This window comes from Pelmatolapia mariae, linkage group LG7 (genome assembly GCF_036321145.2).
Source record: "Pelmatolapia mariae isolate MD_Pm_ZW linkage group LG7, Pm_UMD_F_2, whole genome shotgun sequence".
NCBI lineage: Eukaryota > Metazoa > Chordata > Actinopteri > Cichliformes > Cichlidae > Pelmatolapia > Pelmatolapia mariae.
In genome coordinates this window covers 55605214-55624185 of record NC_086233.1, presented here as the reverse complement: position 1 = coordinate 55624185, position 18972 = coordinate 55605214, and the positions used below count along the sequence as shown (strand labels likewise).

The 18972-nt window shown below is 40.5% G+C and overlaps 1 protein-coding gene across 10 annotated transcripts in view; it reads left to right on the top strand.

The window, feature by feature from the left end:
- shank3a (SH3 and multiple ankyrin repeat domains 3a) overlaps nt 1-18972 on the top strand; it is a 194432-nt gene that overhangs the window by 123411 nt on the left and 52049 nt on the right. For 7 of the 10 annotated variants that reach the window (XR_010094399.1, XR_010094398.1, XM_063479825.1 and 4 more), the window contains 5 exons: nt 8215-8396; nt 8847-8870; nt 10945-10974; nt 11350-11376; nt 11944-12015. Coding sequence is in view for 8 of the 10 variants with exons in the window: in XM_063479825.1 (XP_063335895.1) it covers nt 8215-8396; nt 8847-8870; nt 10945-10974; nt 11350-11376; nt 11944-12015 (335 nt within the window). In the remaining 2 variants the exon portion in view is untranslated. The remainder of the gene's footprint in view (nt 1-8214; nt 8397-8846; nt 8871-10944; nt 10975-11349; nt 11377-11943; nt 12016-18972) is intronic. The other 3 variants (XM_063479826.1, XM_063479827.1, XM_063479829.1) reach the window with 3 other exon arrangements.

Here is an 18972-nt window from a genome sequence, read left to right as displayed (position 1 = left end):
ACAAATAACATACTTCAGATGTGGTATATGTAATCGTACGTGGAGACACAACCATGTGCACAGGTCAGAGACAGACAGATGGAAAGGGACTAATAATTATCACCATCGGGACCAATTGACAGCTGCCAATGTGTGTTTGTTCAGATGTTGGGTTGTGTGACAGATACTGAGAGACAGTGGTGACATTCTGAAGCTACATCTCTGAGTAATGTCACCTAGTTGATAGATAAATACAGCAGATGAACTGGTGCTGCAGGATGCTGGGACGAATTTCTTCCCCTCTGAACCACCAGACAAACTGCACAGTAAACTAGAGCTCTGATCACATCTTGAACCAAAAGATTAAACTGGTTTGCAGACACTTGGTTTGTTAAGCTTTTTATTATGGTCATATATCAGCACAAGATCACCTACATAGAGCACCCACCTAATGTGTTTCCGCGATGCCGCACGCTCTGTGCAAATGTACGTGCGTTTGTGTGAAACAGCTTGATGTCTGACAAGGGAATTGCATTACGGACACAGCTCCAGCCGTACTCCTCTCTCCTCTAATACTCTCTTGTCACTTTACTCCATCCATCAAAGAGACTCGCACACGCATGTTCACAGGCGCTCACGTTTTTTACCTCATTTTCTGTCATTAACACACAAACATGCACACACTGCTCCATAGTCTTGTCATCCGTCTGCAGTTTGCAGCCAGAGAACATTCAGCATAATCTGCTAAATCATATAAAAGACTTGCACGCATCACTAAACACTAAAACTCTAGAGTCTAAAGTGTATGCACTAAGTGTACCACAATCAAATAAAATGAAACAAATGAAGTGGAATACATGAAGTAAATTTAGTTAATTAAAAAAAGTCTCCCCGTATCATTAACGTACCTTCCACTCTTTCTGTGAAGCATGTTATGTCCAATAATGATAGCAAAGTAAGTGCATCCTTTTCTACTATATCTGGTGCTGCGTTGGCATGAACAGTCACTGACAGAGATATACATCTTTTGCTGTTGTCGTCACTGTGCACAAGGCTTACATAAAGTGACACAAAAGGGAGAACGATGAAAGTAAAGAAAAATGAAATATAGCAGTCTTCTGTACACAAAAAGTTGAGACCTTTTTTTTTTTTTTTAGTGTGCCATGGATTAAAGTGAGAATGTATAAAAAGCCTAAAACGAGCAGCTGGTCTCCATGGCCAGAATCTGCGCCCAAGTGAGACTGATGCTGTCCTTGGATATTTTTTTCTGTAATATTTCTCGCTCCCTCTCTCCGTTTCACTCTCTGACCTTCTGTTTATGCCCGTGGTAACTCTAGAGGCATTATGGGTGCCAGGGGAGTGTGAAATTAGTTGGCCAGTCAACAGCCCACTCTAGCAGGTTCCTGTGGAACTCACCATCACTTCCTCCTCCTCACGTCTGTGCAGTGCTGCCAGGATTTGGCTACCCTTCAGCTAAAGGTTTAGATGGAGACAATAGAAAGGGTAAACAGGTTAGACTTCTGTTTTTTAATTTAAAGATCAAAATCTAACAATAATCAAAGCTGTGGCTACGTTTTTCACTCCAACTCCAACTGATGTAGTAGACAGTATGATTAGACATGATTCATGATGTTAATATGATAATATGGCACAGTTTTATCAGGACAAAGCAAATTTGGCTCTGTCGTAAAAGGTTAATTGGCTACTTGCCCTAATGGGCTGACAACACAAAGGGATAATTAATCATCAAGAATGGAGCATTGTCTCGTCAGTGTCATTGTCAGAAATTGTGATGTTGAACTGTGCACCTGAGCTCTGTTATTTGTCTGGGTTTGTAAGAAAGATTTCAAGCAACCAGATAGACACTTTGTGATGTTGCTGAGCAATAGATACCATATTTGATCTTTTGTATCCAACTTTCCCCACAGTTACAGTAGGGAAATATTTCGTCAGTATTTATTTAGAAGTGTATGTATATGAGATGCCCTCTGACCAGGGTACATTAAATAAGAGATGAAGCTGTTCAGTTTTTCAGAGCCAAGTTTGTTTTTTTAAAGCTCAGCCAGCACAGGCTCCGTTAGATCGTTGCTTGGGCTGTTGGTTGTTTCCGTCCTTTTTTTTTTCTCAACTCACGGGAGTCTAGGGGACAGTTTATTTTAAATAAAAATTCAGTCACACAACATTGCCAATAGTTAATGAGAAAGAATTGGTCTCATTTCCCTGCTGATATACTGTATAATGACCATTATGTTACAAATAAAAGCGAGAGGTGTGCTGCTCCCTTCAGCTTTGAATTACTTGTTCTGTTACTGTTCTCCTCACCTCTTTTTCAACTTCTATCCTTCCTTTCTATGCATTAGTCACACCAGACACTGGCGGTGTGATTATTCATGGCACCTCAACACAGCCATAGGCCCGAGGTATGCATAGAGGACAGGAAAAGGGTAGAGAAACAAAAAGGAGAAAATGGAGTGTTGAGCTTGCTCTGCTTTACCTGTGGAAAATTCATACATCAAAGAAGGACACAGGGGAGAGGGACTGATCTTTTAGAGTAATCTAACACAGATCCATTTAGCAGTTTCTCTTCCATCTTTGTTTAAAAGAGTACTGCCCTCTGGACTGGGTTAGCCACACGGTAATTCCACATTATGATAATTTCATGCAGTATAATGCATTATGTGCAGTCAGTTTAGTGTTGTTTTGTGTTTCGACTGGCAGCACTGTCACCTCACAGCATTAAAGTTCTTATTTTGAACCTCCCAGTTGGTTGTTCTTTTAGGTCCTCCAGTTTCCCCCCACAGTCCAAAGGCATGCATGTTAGCTTAATTAATAGTTTTAAATTAGTGGTAAATGTAAATGTTAGTGTGAGTGGTCGTTTGTCTCTCTATTTTAGCACCGTGATGAACTAATTTCCGGTCCAAGGCCTTCATAGCCAATCTTTGATTGGATAGGCTTTTTAAAAACTAGATGTATGGCTTTCATTTTGTTAAATGTTCAGAGTCAGGTCAGTATTCATCAATAATGTAGATGTGGTTTGCTTTTAGCTGGTCTTTCTCCAAAGCTGTTGGCATTGATCTGTAACATACCAGTAGCTTAACCTCTGTTCAGCATCCTCTGACACTCATTCATGGTAGCAGCTTGATAATTATGATAGCCTTGATGTTGTTCCCACTAGTCACATCCTAGAGCTCTACTTTGGGGTTTCTTAGGTGTTTCCAGTTCACATTCAATATGTAATCCCTTCACTATATTCTAGGGCTGCCCCAGGGTCTTCTCCAGTTTTATGTCCCCTCAAGGTTTTTATGCCAAATTCTTTCTGCATACATTAGTCCTTCATCTTGTCCCTGAGGGTCCAAAAACCTGTGAAGGAAACGTAACTTTGCTGTCTTGTTTTCTGTCAGTTTCCGGAGCTCATGACTACAGGTGATAGCTGAAATTCTGATAGGGTCCCTTTTCACAGTACAACACCTGTATTGCTGCAGGTGCCACATCGATAAGCGCTGGCAATCTTCGTTGCTGTTTTAGGCTGACTCGTGAGCAAGGCCACGGGATACATAAAAAATCTGTCGTTTCAGTTAGGAATAAATTGTTTATCACACTCTTTTAGCTATAATCAAGGACTTTCATGGCTCAGTGAAAGGCCTTGGTTCTCCATATTCCCTTTGCACCTTTATAGGAACATGTTAAGGTGTTCATATAGAAAACGTCCTCTACAATATAGAGCACATCACCTATCTACAGGCTTATGGCCCATTGCCAAGCATAATGTGAAGGAGTTCACATGTGATGTAAGTTACTATAAACCATACCTCCCATACTTTATTTCATATCTTGGGTAAATTTTATATTACAGTGAGAAGTGAATAGCGATTATTTTATGAAAAGACGCAAGACTCTCATTATAAGGTAAGGGGTTTGTTTAGCTGAGCTCCTCCCCCATATGAGATTGAGGCACAGTTTAGAGTTATGTGTTAATCACACCAGTTGACTCTTGCTTCTAATTTAGTTTAATGTTAAAGACCCTGCAGAGCATAAGCTGTCTGTGTACAAACAGATTTGCTGTCTAAGACCTTAATATGTTCTGCCCAGTGAGCACAGTCCAAATTCTGCTTTGGCCTTGATAGCCATTAACACTCCCATGTTGCCCAGGAAAGAATGAGAGAGCATATAGCTTGTCCATTCATGTGCAGTAAAGCAAAGGACAGACTGATGATCATTAGGATGCAAAGTGTGATGCTGATTATGACTGTGTTTATAATGAGCTCATCTCACCTTAGAGAGCTGTGCTATTTGAGGAAAAAGCCATTTACCTGAGAAGACAAGGCAGTCATGTGAGAAAATGCTACACTGAGGCGGCTTAGTTTTGATGGCATCTGTAAAAATGGCATTTGCAGTTGCATCTTTGGAGTTATGCTGGGATTTCACGCACAGAGACAAACTGAAAGAGCTAGAGTTATTAACAAGCTGTTCAAATATTAATCTGTTTTTAGCTGTCTTGCAAAAAAAAAAAAAACCCAAATCAATCCTAATTAGGCATCTGATCACTGGCATGGAAATGTTTGCACTTACCATATGCAGAGCTTATTCAATTTTTTCCTCGTACGCTGAAAATTAAAATGACTTTTTGTAAAACCTATACACTTTTTCCCCAAAGGGTTTTATCCCCTAAACTGGAGTGTAATCACTGGGATAACATTTATTTTTGGATCTTATATTATCTGACATCATCTTTTTTACTGTATTTGCACATGGAATAAAATCATACTAAGTGTCAAGGTCAGTGTGATGTGTGTAAACTGAATTATTGTTACAGCTGCAGTGCACTTTTTTTCAATCAGGATGGAACTTCATGTAAATTAAATATTTTATGACAAATTTACAGTTTCAGTTCATGTTTTTGACTCTTCAGGATAATTTTTTTTACCTGAATTGTCTTCTTCTCAAATTGATAGTTGCCATCGTAACGGAGACAAATCCTGGTGTCCTAGGAAACGATGAGTATCCATCATACTGTAGGTTGCATTAGGAGTTTGTGCACAAGTGCATGCTTAAGGGTAGATGTAATGGGTCCTACAATTGTATTTTTCTGAAGCTACTCTCAATATTGCAGCAAAACAAGAGAAAAGAAAAAAAATTGCATTGAATGTTTTTGATGCTATGGACTCTATAGAGCTCCAGAGAAAGGCAAGGACCCAGCTGCCTTTGCTGAGTGCTGCCACTCAACAGCACACGATAAATCAATTAGAAATCTCTTTAACATTTTTAAACAATAGTCAACTTTTTGTTGTCCGTGTCATCTCAGACTAATTTTAGAAAGCTTATTGATACCCTCTTCCAGGAAGCTGTTAAACAATATTATAACCAGGGAGAACACAAAACAATCTAAGATATACCCGAAGCAACCAGTTAACTAATTCTTGCAATGGAAATTGCTTTCTACTGAGAAATGTTGATATACAACATTGACAACAACATCGAGAAAGTAGAAAATGTAATAAAAGCCATTTAGGCTCGTCTTCAGTCAGGCAAATCAAAGCTTGAAATAATTTATTACAGCAGAAGAGTATAATTACAATTTGGAGTTTGGGCTCCAAGCTCGTCACTTCCCACAAACATAATACGCAAACAAATTGGGAAGTGATGAGTAAACATCCCCCCGGTGCCTACAGGTGGATGGTGGTGTGCTGGAGGGGTATAAATAATGCAGCGGAGCCACGAAGCAGGGGAGCAACACCAATGACGTGGCAGAGGGAAACATGGGAACTTTGCAGCTTAATTAGACCACTAAATTTAGAGGGCGTGTTTGATAAATTAGGTGAGGAAAAGTGACACAAAGTGAGTCTTATGTGTGCAGTTCAGCTGTAGTTGTCTGCTTGACTTAGCTCATCCACTTTGCTTTTTCTTTTTTTTTCTTTTTTATTTCAGGTTTATGATCATTAAGATTTTTATCTGAATTTTTCTAAGTGCCGTTTAAACCTCATCCTTGGCAACTAAAGCAATTCATTACAGGCAAGGAGAGGGCAAAAACAGCTCCAACATCTCCCTTCTGTCTGAGACATACAGTAGATAATATGTGTCACCCAGGTCCGGTCAGCTTAATTGCAAGGACCAGCAAAGGTTAGGCTGTGTACATAACCTCACAGTAAGTGTAGTGGGTGGGAGGAGGTATATATGAGTTATTGAAATGGATGAAATGGTCCTTTAAGGGTTTTTTTTCCCACATCTGTGTCATTCTGACATAGCCTCATCTCCTTGCTTCTCCAATTGTGCACACTTCCTCCACTGTGCACGCTGCTGATGTTCAGTGCTCGGGCTCTGACATTAAAATGCGGCAGCCATTCTGGGCCTCAGTCCCGGCGGTAATTGGAAAGCCGTCAGCGAGCCGTTGTTTCGATAGAGAGGGAGGCAGAGAAAGAGAGGCTGGGTCAGATGAGGAGAGCAAGAAAAGCAATAGAGAGTGGGGGCGAGAAAGAGACAAATAAGGCTTGAAATCAAGGAAAGAGTAGACCGAAGGATTTAGAAATAAGAGGAAAGGGCACATGAGGTTGGTGAAGGATCGAATGAAGGCTATAAAGTGACTGATACAATATGCTGAGGGAGAAATGGCAAAAGAGTGAAAGAGAGTGAAAGTGATGAAGAGGTTTAGAGATTTCTTGTCTTTTAAGTAAATGTTGCAGAGAGTAGCATCAAAGTCCTAGTTCAGGGCATAATAAAACCACTTGTTACAGTAAAAATACAGTCTCCTGTCTATATGTGAAACAGAAACAAGAACATTTCAGATTAGTGAAATACCATTTTAAGCATTGGATTTTTATTAATCTCCTATTTGTGATTACTATAGAGGTATTGCATTTTGTTTTTTGACCTATGGTGAAGCTCTGATCAGACAAGAGGCAGAGTGACGCTGAATGCAACTTACAGAGCGGTGGCAAAGAAGTGATGAATGAAGACTAGGCGGAGCTCTGCTGCTGCTGTATTAGAATTCACCGCCAGAGAGAGAGAGAGAGAGCAAAGATGGAAAAGGAAAGAGAGAGAACGAAGATGCAGCAGAGAGAAATGTTGAGGAGAAGAGGGATAACAGGGTGAAATGAAGGCGAGAGAATGGGAGAGAGAGGGAAAGGATTTGAGACGAGGGAAAAGAGGGAGGAGCGACAATTAAACCAAATCGGCTGGAGCTCTTTGACCCCCACCCCACTGCACACAAGCACACACACACATACACATACTATCACTGCCTGCCTCAGGGAGCCATGGTGCATGCACGTTCGCAGGCAGACAGGCAGGAGATCAATCGTGGTCTAGGACGAGTGTGTATGTCTGTAAGCGACGTGTTAGCAACATGCTGGTGGCGGCATATGCCGTGCTAGAAGGTGCAGTGTTAGCGGGAGCAGAGGGGGCTGTCTGTGTATTTGCCTGTGCGCACAGCTAGAATGCACATAGAGGGCTTGTGGTGTGTGAATGTGAGCGAGCCGTCAAAGGGGAGGGGAGCCACGGAGCAAAGCAGTAGCAGCAGTAGCAGCAGCATTGCCAGAGTGTGTGCGAGCGTGTGTGAGAGAGCGTGTATGTGTGAGGGGTGGAGGGGAGAGGAGAGGCAGACGCGGCGGGACTCCCGGGAGAGGGAACGGGAGTTGGGGAGCAAACCCAGCCTCTCTCCTCCACAGCAGGAGAACCAGGACTCAAGGACGAGACAAGATCTGTAACCCAGCCTGGAGCATCTGGAATTGGGGACGTATGGGGGATTTCTGTCCCTTTCTGTAGGGGACTTCTGCTGGACACCCAACTCAGGATGTGTTGGACTAAGGGGAGGGGGCTTCCAGACGGATCTGGCAGAACCACACAGAAAAGGAAGCAGTGCAGTTCCTCTAACCGTTATGTTTCTGCTTCTACCTCGATTAGGATGCGAGGGAGAGGGGAGAGATAGAAGGAGGAGGTAAAAGAGAGCAAGTAGGATACTGTCTATTGCTATTAAGGAGGGAAGAGAGGGAATAAGAAGAAGGGAAAGGTGAGGTAGTGGCTGTGAGGGGTGTGCTCTCCACTGATGACTCTCCCATGGAACACTGACTATTGACCCTTCATTGGCAGGTGCTGGAACTTGTTTATGAATCCCTCCCTGGCCACCATAACAACCAGGGGGTGTCACCAGGTTTCAGTCCCGCTGACGAACATGTCGGTGACCACAGGCTTCAGTTACCAGCTCCCTGGAATCACCACAGTGACATATGTGTTTGTTTACAGCCCTGGCTCTGTGCAGAGAGACCCAAGCCCACCTCATCACACACCTCCAGCACTGTCAGGCTCCCGCGGGCCCAAACGGAAACTCTACAGTGCCGTCCCAGGACGTACCTTCATTGTGGTCAAGCCCTACACGCCACAGGGGGAGGGAGAGATCCAACTCAACCGTGGAGAACGGGTCAAAGGTAGGATGGCTACTACATGTTTGACTAGCTCCCTAAACCTACTAAAGTAGGTAGTAATAACACTACTGTTGTTAACATGTTGTATTTCATAGCATGACAGTAACTTTCCATCATCACCAATGTTTAGGATCTGCTGGAAAGTCCATAACTACATGTGGCTTGCATGAGTATCAAAGTTGGGTTTCTTGCAGTGTAAGAAAAATCAAACATTCCTATGCTCTCATACTTCACAGAAGCAGACCAAACCATTACTTCACTACGATTTTTTGTTGCATAGCAGTTATGTAATCTTTCTGTCTGGGAGTCATTTCGCTGATGTTTGAGTTTGACATTTGATTTATCATTTCATTAACCTCTTAAATGTGCTGTTTTCTGCTTTACACAGAGGTGCAGTGGTTTTCCTTTCATGTGTTTGTGTGTGCTTTTGTCTCCATTTATGCTTCACTCAAGACTATGACTGTAATGACGTAGAAGGTAAACGCAATAATATTCTTCTCACCCTGTACCTCTCCCGCACACCACAGTGTGTCAACCCTACACCTACAGTGAAGCAAGTGGCTCTTGGCCCTGTTTGAATCCACTTGAGATGTGTGTACAATCTCAGTACAAATTTGTGATTACTTCAAGGAGAGGGCATGCAAATTCAAACAGGTCCCGTGTGCTATTGGTTGCTGGTTTGCATACATATATTGTGTTCTTCCTCCTCTCTTAGAGTGCTTCCCCCTGAACACACAACTGCTTTTCTCCCTTCTCTTATCGCCTGTCCACAGACACCCAGCACCGCATTGACCCCACATCCCTACATCCTGCCACTTCACATACATCACCATGGATCAAACCCACATTAGCTTAATGGAAACAGTTCCCTCATGTCCTTAGAAAGACCAGAGAGAGTAGGACAACACTCATGCGGAGACCTCTTATGTTGCTTTCAGATCTACAGAGGCACAGGAAGTACAGATTAAGGGTCAATTTGGCATTTCAATTTGGATTTTGTGCAAACAACCAAAGCACACAAATGTCCCCACACATGATCGACATGCACAAACACACACACATACACACACCATACCTTTTCCCTCTTATTCCTTTCTTAAAAACATTCAGTAGCGTGTCACTCAAACACTACTCTAAACCTAGTGCCACGATGCCTTCACTGTCCTTACACATGCAGAAGTATTCACCAAGATGTTTTCTGTCTTCTGTCTTCCCTGACAAACTTTTTTTTCAGCAGACCTCCTCCTGTGTGTTTTGATGCCTCCTTTTCATAGTATCATGTCTGTTTTGTGGAAATACTGCTGTTGTTTAAAACTAACAGAGTGCTGTTTTTCCTGTAGAAAACCAAGTGATACAGCATTTTATGAAACAGTGATGCATACTGAGGTTGACACAAATGTTATTGTGAATGTGATGACTCAACAGCAGCCTAGTATGCTTCCATCCACTGAATGGATCTGCTGTCACTAGCTTTTCTGTCTGTGCAACCAAATCCATAACCCTGCCACTAATGTGAAAACCCACTGCTTTGTCGTTATTTCATGTTAGCCTAGCAGGAAACGAGCTTATCGTTGCATAGCTGCCAGCACCCTGGCCCGGCCAAGTTAACCATCTGGCTCCCTTATGCAACAGTGACCATCGTAACCATAACTATGTTGCGTTTACTGCTCTTATGTAGTCTCAGGATATAAAATGAGAAATGTGTCACTGATGTCAGCTGGTTATTGAAAGGCTTAAGGTCCTGGCCGTTCAGGTTTAATGAAAAAGTTTTGTTTTTTGTGGTTTCTTTCTTTTGTGTATAGAACACTTATCTTGTTAATCAAGGTTTCATGTAATTAAGTGTAATTCACTTTTTTATTTATCAGATGGTCAGAAAATTCAAAAAGCTTTTTATCAAATAAAGTAACACAGAGTAAGTCTGCACTCTACTATCGTGCCACCCCACAACGCCCATTCTGAGCCTGGAAAAACCCTGTTTAGTAAAAAAATAGAAAGAAAAAATCTGTTTAGTGTTTTTACAATCGTAAAAAGAATGACCAGCTCTCTTGGCACAAAGGGAGGCTCAGCTTGAGAAGCCGTTTTCTTTAGGGATGTATGACCTTTGGTTTGATACATAATGGATCTCATCTAATCTGCATTCATAAATGAATGAGCTGCTAATAGTAGTAGGGCTCTTTAACAGTGGGGGACAGAAAGAGGTAAAACAAGTAAAAGAGATCGTGGAACATAGGAGGATCTTTTTTTCTTTATCTTTTCTTGTCTAATCCTCCTGATTATCATGACAGATCAAAAACACATTTAGGGATGCTGATTACCACCAAGTCAAAAGTAGTTTCTTTTGTGTGCTTACATGAATTTGCATGCATGCCAAGCAAAAATCATCAGTATTATTTGTTCCCCAAAGCTAAATAAGCTACTTCTTTGGACCTCTAACATGAAGATGATTCATTTTTGTTTAGATAATTAGCTCCCGCCCCCAATATCCAACCAAAGCTAATCTCTGTCCTCCTGTTAATGTCCACACATCCTTGCTAATCACCTGCTATACCAGAGGAGCATCCCTATGATGAGATCAGACTGGGTAAATCTTACTAAATGATTTGTGTGTTTGTGTGTTTCTGTGTGAGTAAGTCTCTGGCTAGAGTCCATGGTTACATGAGCGAGCACAAGCTTACACATGTAACTGTCATTAGCTCACCTGTAAGACTGGCAGCCTGTTGAGGCATAGGTTGTTGTATGCTGTACAAGAAAGAGTTTAAAACATCATGTAATCATTGAAGATCTTTTCTGATTGGACTCATTGTGTTGTTCTACACAGTAGAATGTAGTATGTAGTATTCCCATTCCATTATGTCTATAATTTTCTCATCTTCTGTTACAATATAATGCATCTAATCCAAAAAAACTGAGAATAGTATCAACAATGTATCCATTTCTTGTGTCCTGTCACTTTTAGTGAACAATGATTATCTGGATTCAGATGGTAAATACAATAGATCTGTATTGCAACACATCCCATAGCCTGTAGATAAACGTAAAACCCATAGTTCAAGTAGGAACCATATGATGTCTCTTATATGTATCCACAGTTAATTATTATTGGGGGGTTTTGCTCACTGCAAGATATTAATTGGAAACTCTTTGAAATAAATTTAAATATCTAATAAAAGCAAACTATTTAAACAGCTTCATTTTGCAGTTGAAGAGGGCTTGCAGCAAAAAGTGAAGAGTCATCCTTAATTACTTTTTTAATATTTTTTTTCAGACACTTTGCAAATTAAAACGCAACAAAAATTTTACAATTTGTGTTGTGCTTGTTAGGATAAACCATACAAGTTAGCAAAGGCTGTTACATACAGTAGTGTATGTTGTGGTTGGGTAGTCTTAGGAACATAAATATACTCTTACACTTAAGTTGTGGTACATATGTTTAGCTTTGTGGATTGTGCTGTTATTGTTTGTGTATTTACTTATTTGCTTGCTTGTGCCATTTAAAGTTCTAAAGTTGCACGTTCATCAGCTCTTTATTGATTTCTGTGGTGGTTTATAGCAGACAGTCCATGCTGTGAGGATGCTGATGATTACTCTCTTGACAATGATGATGAATATGATGAACATGAAGGTAAAATGATATATTATTGTTTGAAAGAAGGATGACAAAGTGCTTGAACAGCTAAAACATTAACAAGACAAAATTGTGTGCCATTATTTCATGAAAAACAAATAGTTTGACTGCTGGATGACTGTATTCTGTATCTGTTTTCCTCAGTGAGTGGGAATCTTCAGGCTTTTCTTTAAATCTAATATTGCAGTGTTGATTTGTGGTGTTGTCTAATTAAAAAAGAATGTCCAATATTGTAATAATGTGAAAATTTAAAGTCATTCCACTTTTTCATCCTTCATCAGTAGATGAGTCAGTTTCAGTGACTGAGCTAAACAACACTGTAGTCACATTATCATGTACTTTATCATAACCAGTTTCTCTTTGCTTGGAAAAGTTCCCGTTCTTCACTATGTGATTGTCAGTCTATTAGTCTGTTGTCTGCAGTCAATGTCTCTAGACAGCCTTCTTCTAGACAAACAGTCCCTCTGTCCTGCATTTAGCGGGGTCATCCACATCCAGGTCTCCAAGCAGACTGTTAGTGTTAGGTAATGAGTACTGTTCATCTTTTGTCATTCTCTGACTGGTACTGGTATCATGTTGTATTTGAAGGTGTGTTTTTGATTGTGCATCTCTGTGCTCAGGCCCTTAATGGTGGTTCAAGGAAATTAATCTTTACAAGACAATCAAGTATTGTAGTCAGCCTGCGTGTATTGATCCCTACATTACTTTAAAGGCTCCTAAGACCCTCTCGCATCCCTGTTTAAACTCATTCCCTCGCTCACCCCAGTGTTTGTTTCTGCTCTTTCCCTCCATTGATGCATTCTGATCTTATCATCTGGATGGACATCTCTTAAAAAGGCCACTTATAGTCACTATGGTAACAAATGAGGACACAACCAGGTCAAGCATTTTGCCAAGCATCCATCCTCACACACATGCACACACACACACACACACACACACACATGCACACACCAGTATAAACACACACATTATATAGACTTGCTTAAACTCATTTCACGTAGAACACACATTTAAAGTAATGGATGTGTGTGTGTCATTGTGCTGTCTCCCTACCATCCTACCTCCACAGGGAGCATTAACCGAAAGTTCAGGACATTCTTCTCCTCAACAAGGTGACACACTTAAGAGCATGCTTCCGTAACAGTGTATTACATCTCTTGCACACACACACACGCGCGCCTGTGTGCACACACACCACATACACCTTCTCCAAACGCCATTATAAATCTTGCAGACAGCCATGAAAATGAAACCAGTGCAAGTAATGTTGAGATTAGACATTCACAAACATGATTAATGGGGTTTGGCCGCACCCAATGTGTGCAGAATATTAACACTGCTGTGGGCAATGGAGGATACCTGGACCAGCTATTGGGGCAAAAATACAAAAATACACACCCATATACTGGGGTTTAATGGATTACCCCGTGTCTACTTTTACACTACCTCAGAAGGCATCTGTTACTGCAGTTGGGTTCTTTGGGAACACACACAGTAGCTTAGCCTTTATCTAAAGCACGCATGCTTAACAAGGCCATTGAACTGCAAAAATTTCCAGTTGAACCCATGTTCTGAAGGCACGCTGCTGTTGTACTTATTGCTTTCCAACAGTAGCTATTAATGCGTTATTGTGCATGTGTGTTTTTGTCAGGGCCAAGAAACAGCGTATTACAAATGAAACATTTAACAGTGCATTATGTTTTTAAATAACACAGTTTGCCTGTATTAACACTAAAATGCATATGGATCTGTCAGTTACCAAGCAACAGGTGCTAAGTGCACTTTACAGCTCTGGCAGGTCATTTAAGACAAAAATAAAAATGATGAAATAGTGGCTTTAGCTAGTTTCTGAAAAATCTGATTTGGTTCCAAAAACCAATATTCTTTTACTTGCATTTCATTTTTTTTTTTTAAATTTTTAAGCTTTATAGTCAGATTCCTCCATTGTCTTGTCTGCAAATCAAGTTGGATAAAAGCCTCTTTTCTAAGTGTTGAATTTAGACTAAATATCATTGTTAGCTTCCAACAGTGAGCTGAGGGTGAATTAATTATCCTTCTTCTCAGTCTGGTAGTGGCATTAAGTGAACCCTCTGTGTGCTTATGTTTTGTGTGTGTGACTGAGCCTGCCTGTGTGTGTGTGTGTGTGTGTGTGTGTGTGTGTGTGTGTGTGTGTGTGTGCGTGCGTGCGTGCGTGCGTGCATGCGTGTATGCACATCTTCTTGTGCATTAGCAAGTGTGAGCATTTCTCCGTCGTTTTCATCATAAAGTGTGCATGGTGTACACATGTATTTCGCATTAGTGTGTGTGTGTGTGTGTGCGCGCGCTTGTCTCTGTGCAGTATAGTGTAAGTAATTGCCTCCCACAAGTTAGATAAACAGCATCCTTCAAGTATTCAGCAGCCAGCTGTCCTAATATCCGAGGCACATATGGGCAAAATGTCTCTCTCTCTCTGTCTCGATCTCTCCGCATCTTTTTTCTTTTTCTGTTTTTATTCTTCTTGCATACCTGTACACACAAGTGTTTGTATATGCAAGATATATATGTATTTATTTTTTTAAGGAGATTTTGAATAGTTTATTTATGCATTTTTGGTGGTTTTTGGTCCTTTTTTTTACTACTATTGTCCTTCATTAAGACTGAGTTAAACATAGATTTGATTGCTTACCTATCAACACGTTTGACATGAGACAGGAGGATATAGCACATTTGATTTGAGTATAATTTTAAAGAAGACAAAGATAGTGGGCAGACTGGCTGATATAAATATTTCTACATGATAGTGTCGTAGATGTGATCACACCCTCCCTAAGCATAGCACCCTGTAAAAATATGTCCATTGTCACATTATGGTGACGTTTGCTCCTTTACGTCAGTGAGATTCAAAGTAACAACAAGGAGACCATAGCTAAGAGATCAGGCTTTAAACAATTATTCTACAGTATTAAGAAGTGATTATCTTGATTACCTGAAGCTAATCTGAGGATCGTGTTTGGCAACCAAAGAGCAACAAATTCTCTTATGCCTGGGACGCTTCACGTCACAAGTGGTTTCAAAGTTAATTCCAAATGCATCTATCATTGCAAATGGTAGTATGCATTTAATTAGTCAGTGTCAGAACGACGAGGGAATCTTGGATTTTTTTTCTTCGTGCTAAAAGTTTGAGATCCCCTGCCTTAAATAATTAAAGATTAACTACAACATCAAGAGAAACCAGAGTCACATGACCTCTGTTTACCAAGGATTTTACTCTCAGATTGAAACTGAAAAGACAGAAGTGAAGTAAACATTTATACAAAGATAAACTATGATGAAACACTTTTTTCTATGTGGTATTTTTTCCATATTTGTGAGCTGTTACAAAAAAGCATTTTCACTAAATGTGCTTAGAGAAATGATCTCTGATTAAAGGCACTTTCTACCAGCAAGTTACACCTTTTATTTAATAAAATGTTGATCTATTTAACAGAGTGAAACTTAAAAATATTTGCTTGCGTGATTCTACAAGGAGAGCCTGAGAGATCATACAGATATTTAATAAAATATTGCAAAAGTGTTTGAGGGATAAGGGACTTAGAGTCTGTGTCCTGTGTCTCTCAGGAGCAATTAATGTTATCACAAAATGGACCTGAAGCTAGTCAGTGTATTAACAGATTTCACTTGTTGGTCATTCATAATGTTCCAAGCTGTGCATCTGCGTTATTGATACTGGACAGGGTCACAAGCCTGAGGCAAGGACATTGCTGTCCAATCAGAGTAGCAGTAGGGTGCAAAGTCCTGCCCACGCACCTACCTGCTCCCTGCTGAACACACCACCTGTCCTCATATTCCACTCTCATCCTTTTTATTTATTTATTTATTTATTTTCCGGTTAGTTTGTTTGTTTTCCAAATATCCCCATATGGTGCACCCTGGCTGACAGGATCATCCCACACTTGCCCTCTAACTGAAATTAAAACCCATGCTTGCCTAACATACATCTAACTTAGTGAGATGCAGCCTGATACAAAATGCTAATTAGAGACACAGCAGAAACAGCAGTTGCAGAGTTAATCAGCGTATGAATAAACATGAGAAGGAACACTGCTGCATAAACAGGAGCCATTGACTGATGCAGATACATATTCAACAGAAACATTGTTATGCTTCTGACTAACAATCACTCTATCATGTACAGTGTGGCACACAGTTTAAGTTGAGCAGACTGCGGATGTTTGTTACGAACAGGCATTTCCTGTTCTGTACATTATCAACCTACTTAGCAGTCACGAGGATGGAAATGTGCATATAAAGGTCATGTCCTAACCTGCTGGTGTCAGCTAGGGTGGCTTTTAGCAAATTTCAAAAAGCCTTGTCTCTTGACCTCTTCTTGATGAGCTCTGTTTTCTAATGCATGCAGTTACCCTGAAATTTAAAACAATTTAGCAAGAATTAACTATATTTAAGGCATTAAACTAGCAATTAGACTTTAGTCATAGCATAAATGTATACTAAACAACCACAGCACTAAACCCACAGACAGGTGAAGCGAATAACATTGATGTTCTGCTGGGAAACCTTGGATTTTGGCAGTCATTTGGATGTTATTGATGCATACCACCCACCTAAGTGTTGCTGGAGACCAAATACCTCCCACTGACACAGGAAACCCACAGTGGTACCATCCCAAAGCATTAGCGCTGTCGCAACGAATGGCATATGGTTTTGTTCGTTTTTCATCGATGGATGATGATACTGGCAATTTTCTTTGTCGTCGTGGCAGCAGTATCCTACTGTTATGGTCCTTCAAGGTTATTGTTATTACTAATGGCCTTAAATTCAACCTCACGTTCACTAGCCAGCCTGAATCATGTGCAGTTTTAGTCAGCACTGAGCATTTTTTTTGTCATGTAATGAATTGTGTGCATGGGTGCAGCAAGTTCATTTATCACAATTGAACACTATCATTCATGTGAAACTGGTCAGTGACTAGTCGGTCAGACGAATAGCTATGTGATTGAAGACTCAGCAGCAAACAATCCATCGTTGATCTATTTAAAAATCAACAGGTAATCAATAGCTAGTCTGCAGCTAATCAATCGCTGCTATATTCTGGACCTACTCATCAGTATGTCAAGTGATCCAGATATGTTTTTTTTCTTCAATATCAGTGTGTGTCTCTGTTTTCATTTTAGACTTCCTTTTATTTAATGACAAACAGTATTTTATTTAATATATTTTTCCTTCATTCCTTTAAAATCTAAACTAGAATTTTATGTGGCTTTGCCCTGGAGTTAGGGGAAAATAGAACCCAAGAAAGATGGTAAACATTAAGGAAGCTGTTCCTTCTATTTTAGTCTCCACCTGAGGGTTGATACAGAAGGAGTGAAAGAATGCATAAAAAGCAAATGAACATGAAAGAATAAGAATGTGATGTAGCTTCCCTTCAAGCCTGTGAGGAAGGTAGGGAGGGAGGAGTTGAGATAAGATGAGAAGTGAGAAGGGATCCCTCTGAGTCAGCCTTGGAGTTTTCCTCACTCCTCTCTTCCTGTTCCTCCTCCCACTATAATTTACGACACTCCCACCCTGTTACTTTTTCTTCAGCTTTCTTCCTTTGCTCCACTCCTTCTCCTGTCATTCACAAAAAGCATCCCCCTTCTGTCCATGTTTCTTTATATTTTTTCTTGAACTTGTCAAGTCTTTATTTCTTTCAGTTTCTCTCCTTCTCCATTCCCACCTCTCTCTCTCTTTCACTCTCAGTGGAATACTGATGAGCTGGAGACTGCACCACTCTCTCACCCTCTTCTAAGCAAAAGAAGTCCTGTGAGGATGAACAGGGCACAGCACATATTTGACTCTTAGCAGTGTGACCATTCCTCTTCCTTGTTATTTATTGGCCCTGTACTCCATTCAGTCTTGTATCTACTCTGGGGTCCACTTGCCCTTTTGCACACCTCCTTCTTAATTGCTTGCCACCTCTATTCCTTTCTTTGTCCACCTTCATCTGTTTCAGTGTCCATAATTTTCTTCCCCAATCATTTTTTTTACATTTTTTCCTCTGAGTTTTTAGAAAAGCTACTTAATCTTCATCATTCCAAGTGTCCTCCCTTCATGCAGTCCCCGTCTCACATATTGCAGGCAATAACTATGTCCCTGTTGCATTTCTATACAAAAGTACATGGTCCTCTTTGCTCTTGAGTGTGTGTGTTTGTGAGTGTGTGTGTGTATGTGTGTGCGCGCGTGCACATGTGTTAGCATGTCTCTGGTTGTGTCCTCCTTGTTTCATAAAGATGCAACTCTGCTCTCGCTCTCTATTACAGAGAACTGAACTGAGGTTTAATAAAGACTGCAGGGATCCAAATCTAATAACAGCTGCACTCTGCTTATTGGAATGCTCTCATTCACCTTCACACACTTTGTTTAATGCACGGACACGCTCGTACTCATACACATTGCTATGAAGGCTGAGATATAGTCATATCCTGAAAGGTCTTACTCAGCCAGTTCCTATTTCACATCACATTTACACATTTATTCACATTTATTTAGGCTTTCAGTAATGTTATCAGTGTAACATATCAGTGAGACTTAATGAAGAACAGTTGGATCTTCAGTCGGGGCTGTGGGAGCTGTTCCAGTGGCCATATTACAAGTGGAGTTACATTAATGCATTCTGGTATAATACAATACAATGTACACTCACTGAGCACTTTATTCAGCTTTTTCAATGTGATAATTGTACTTTTGTTTTCATTTTGTTTTATTTATATTTCGCTTCAAAGGAGCTAGGCTTTCTTTTAATTTTAAAATGGCCTTGAGGAATAGTTCTCCAGACTTTCAGTATTTTGGGGGGGTTTTGTGGACATTTGCTGCCTTTTCACGCATTTTCAGTCCAGTCCTTGTACCCGACCATTTTTAGACCATTTTGTTAGGCCAATTAACAATGAGCTTAAAACAAAGGCACTTATCTCAAGA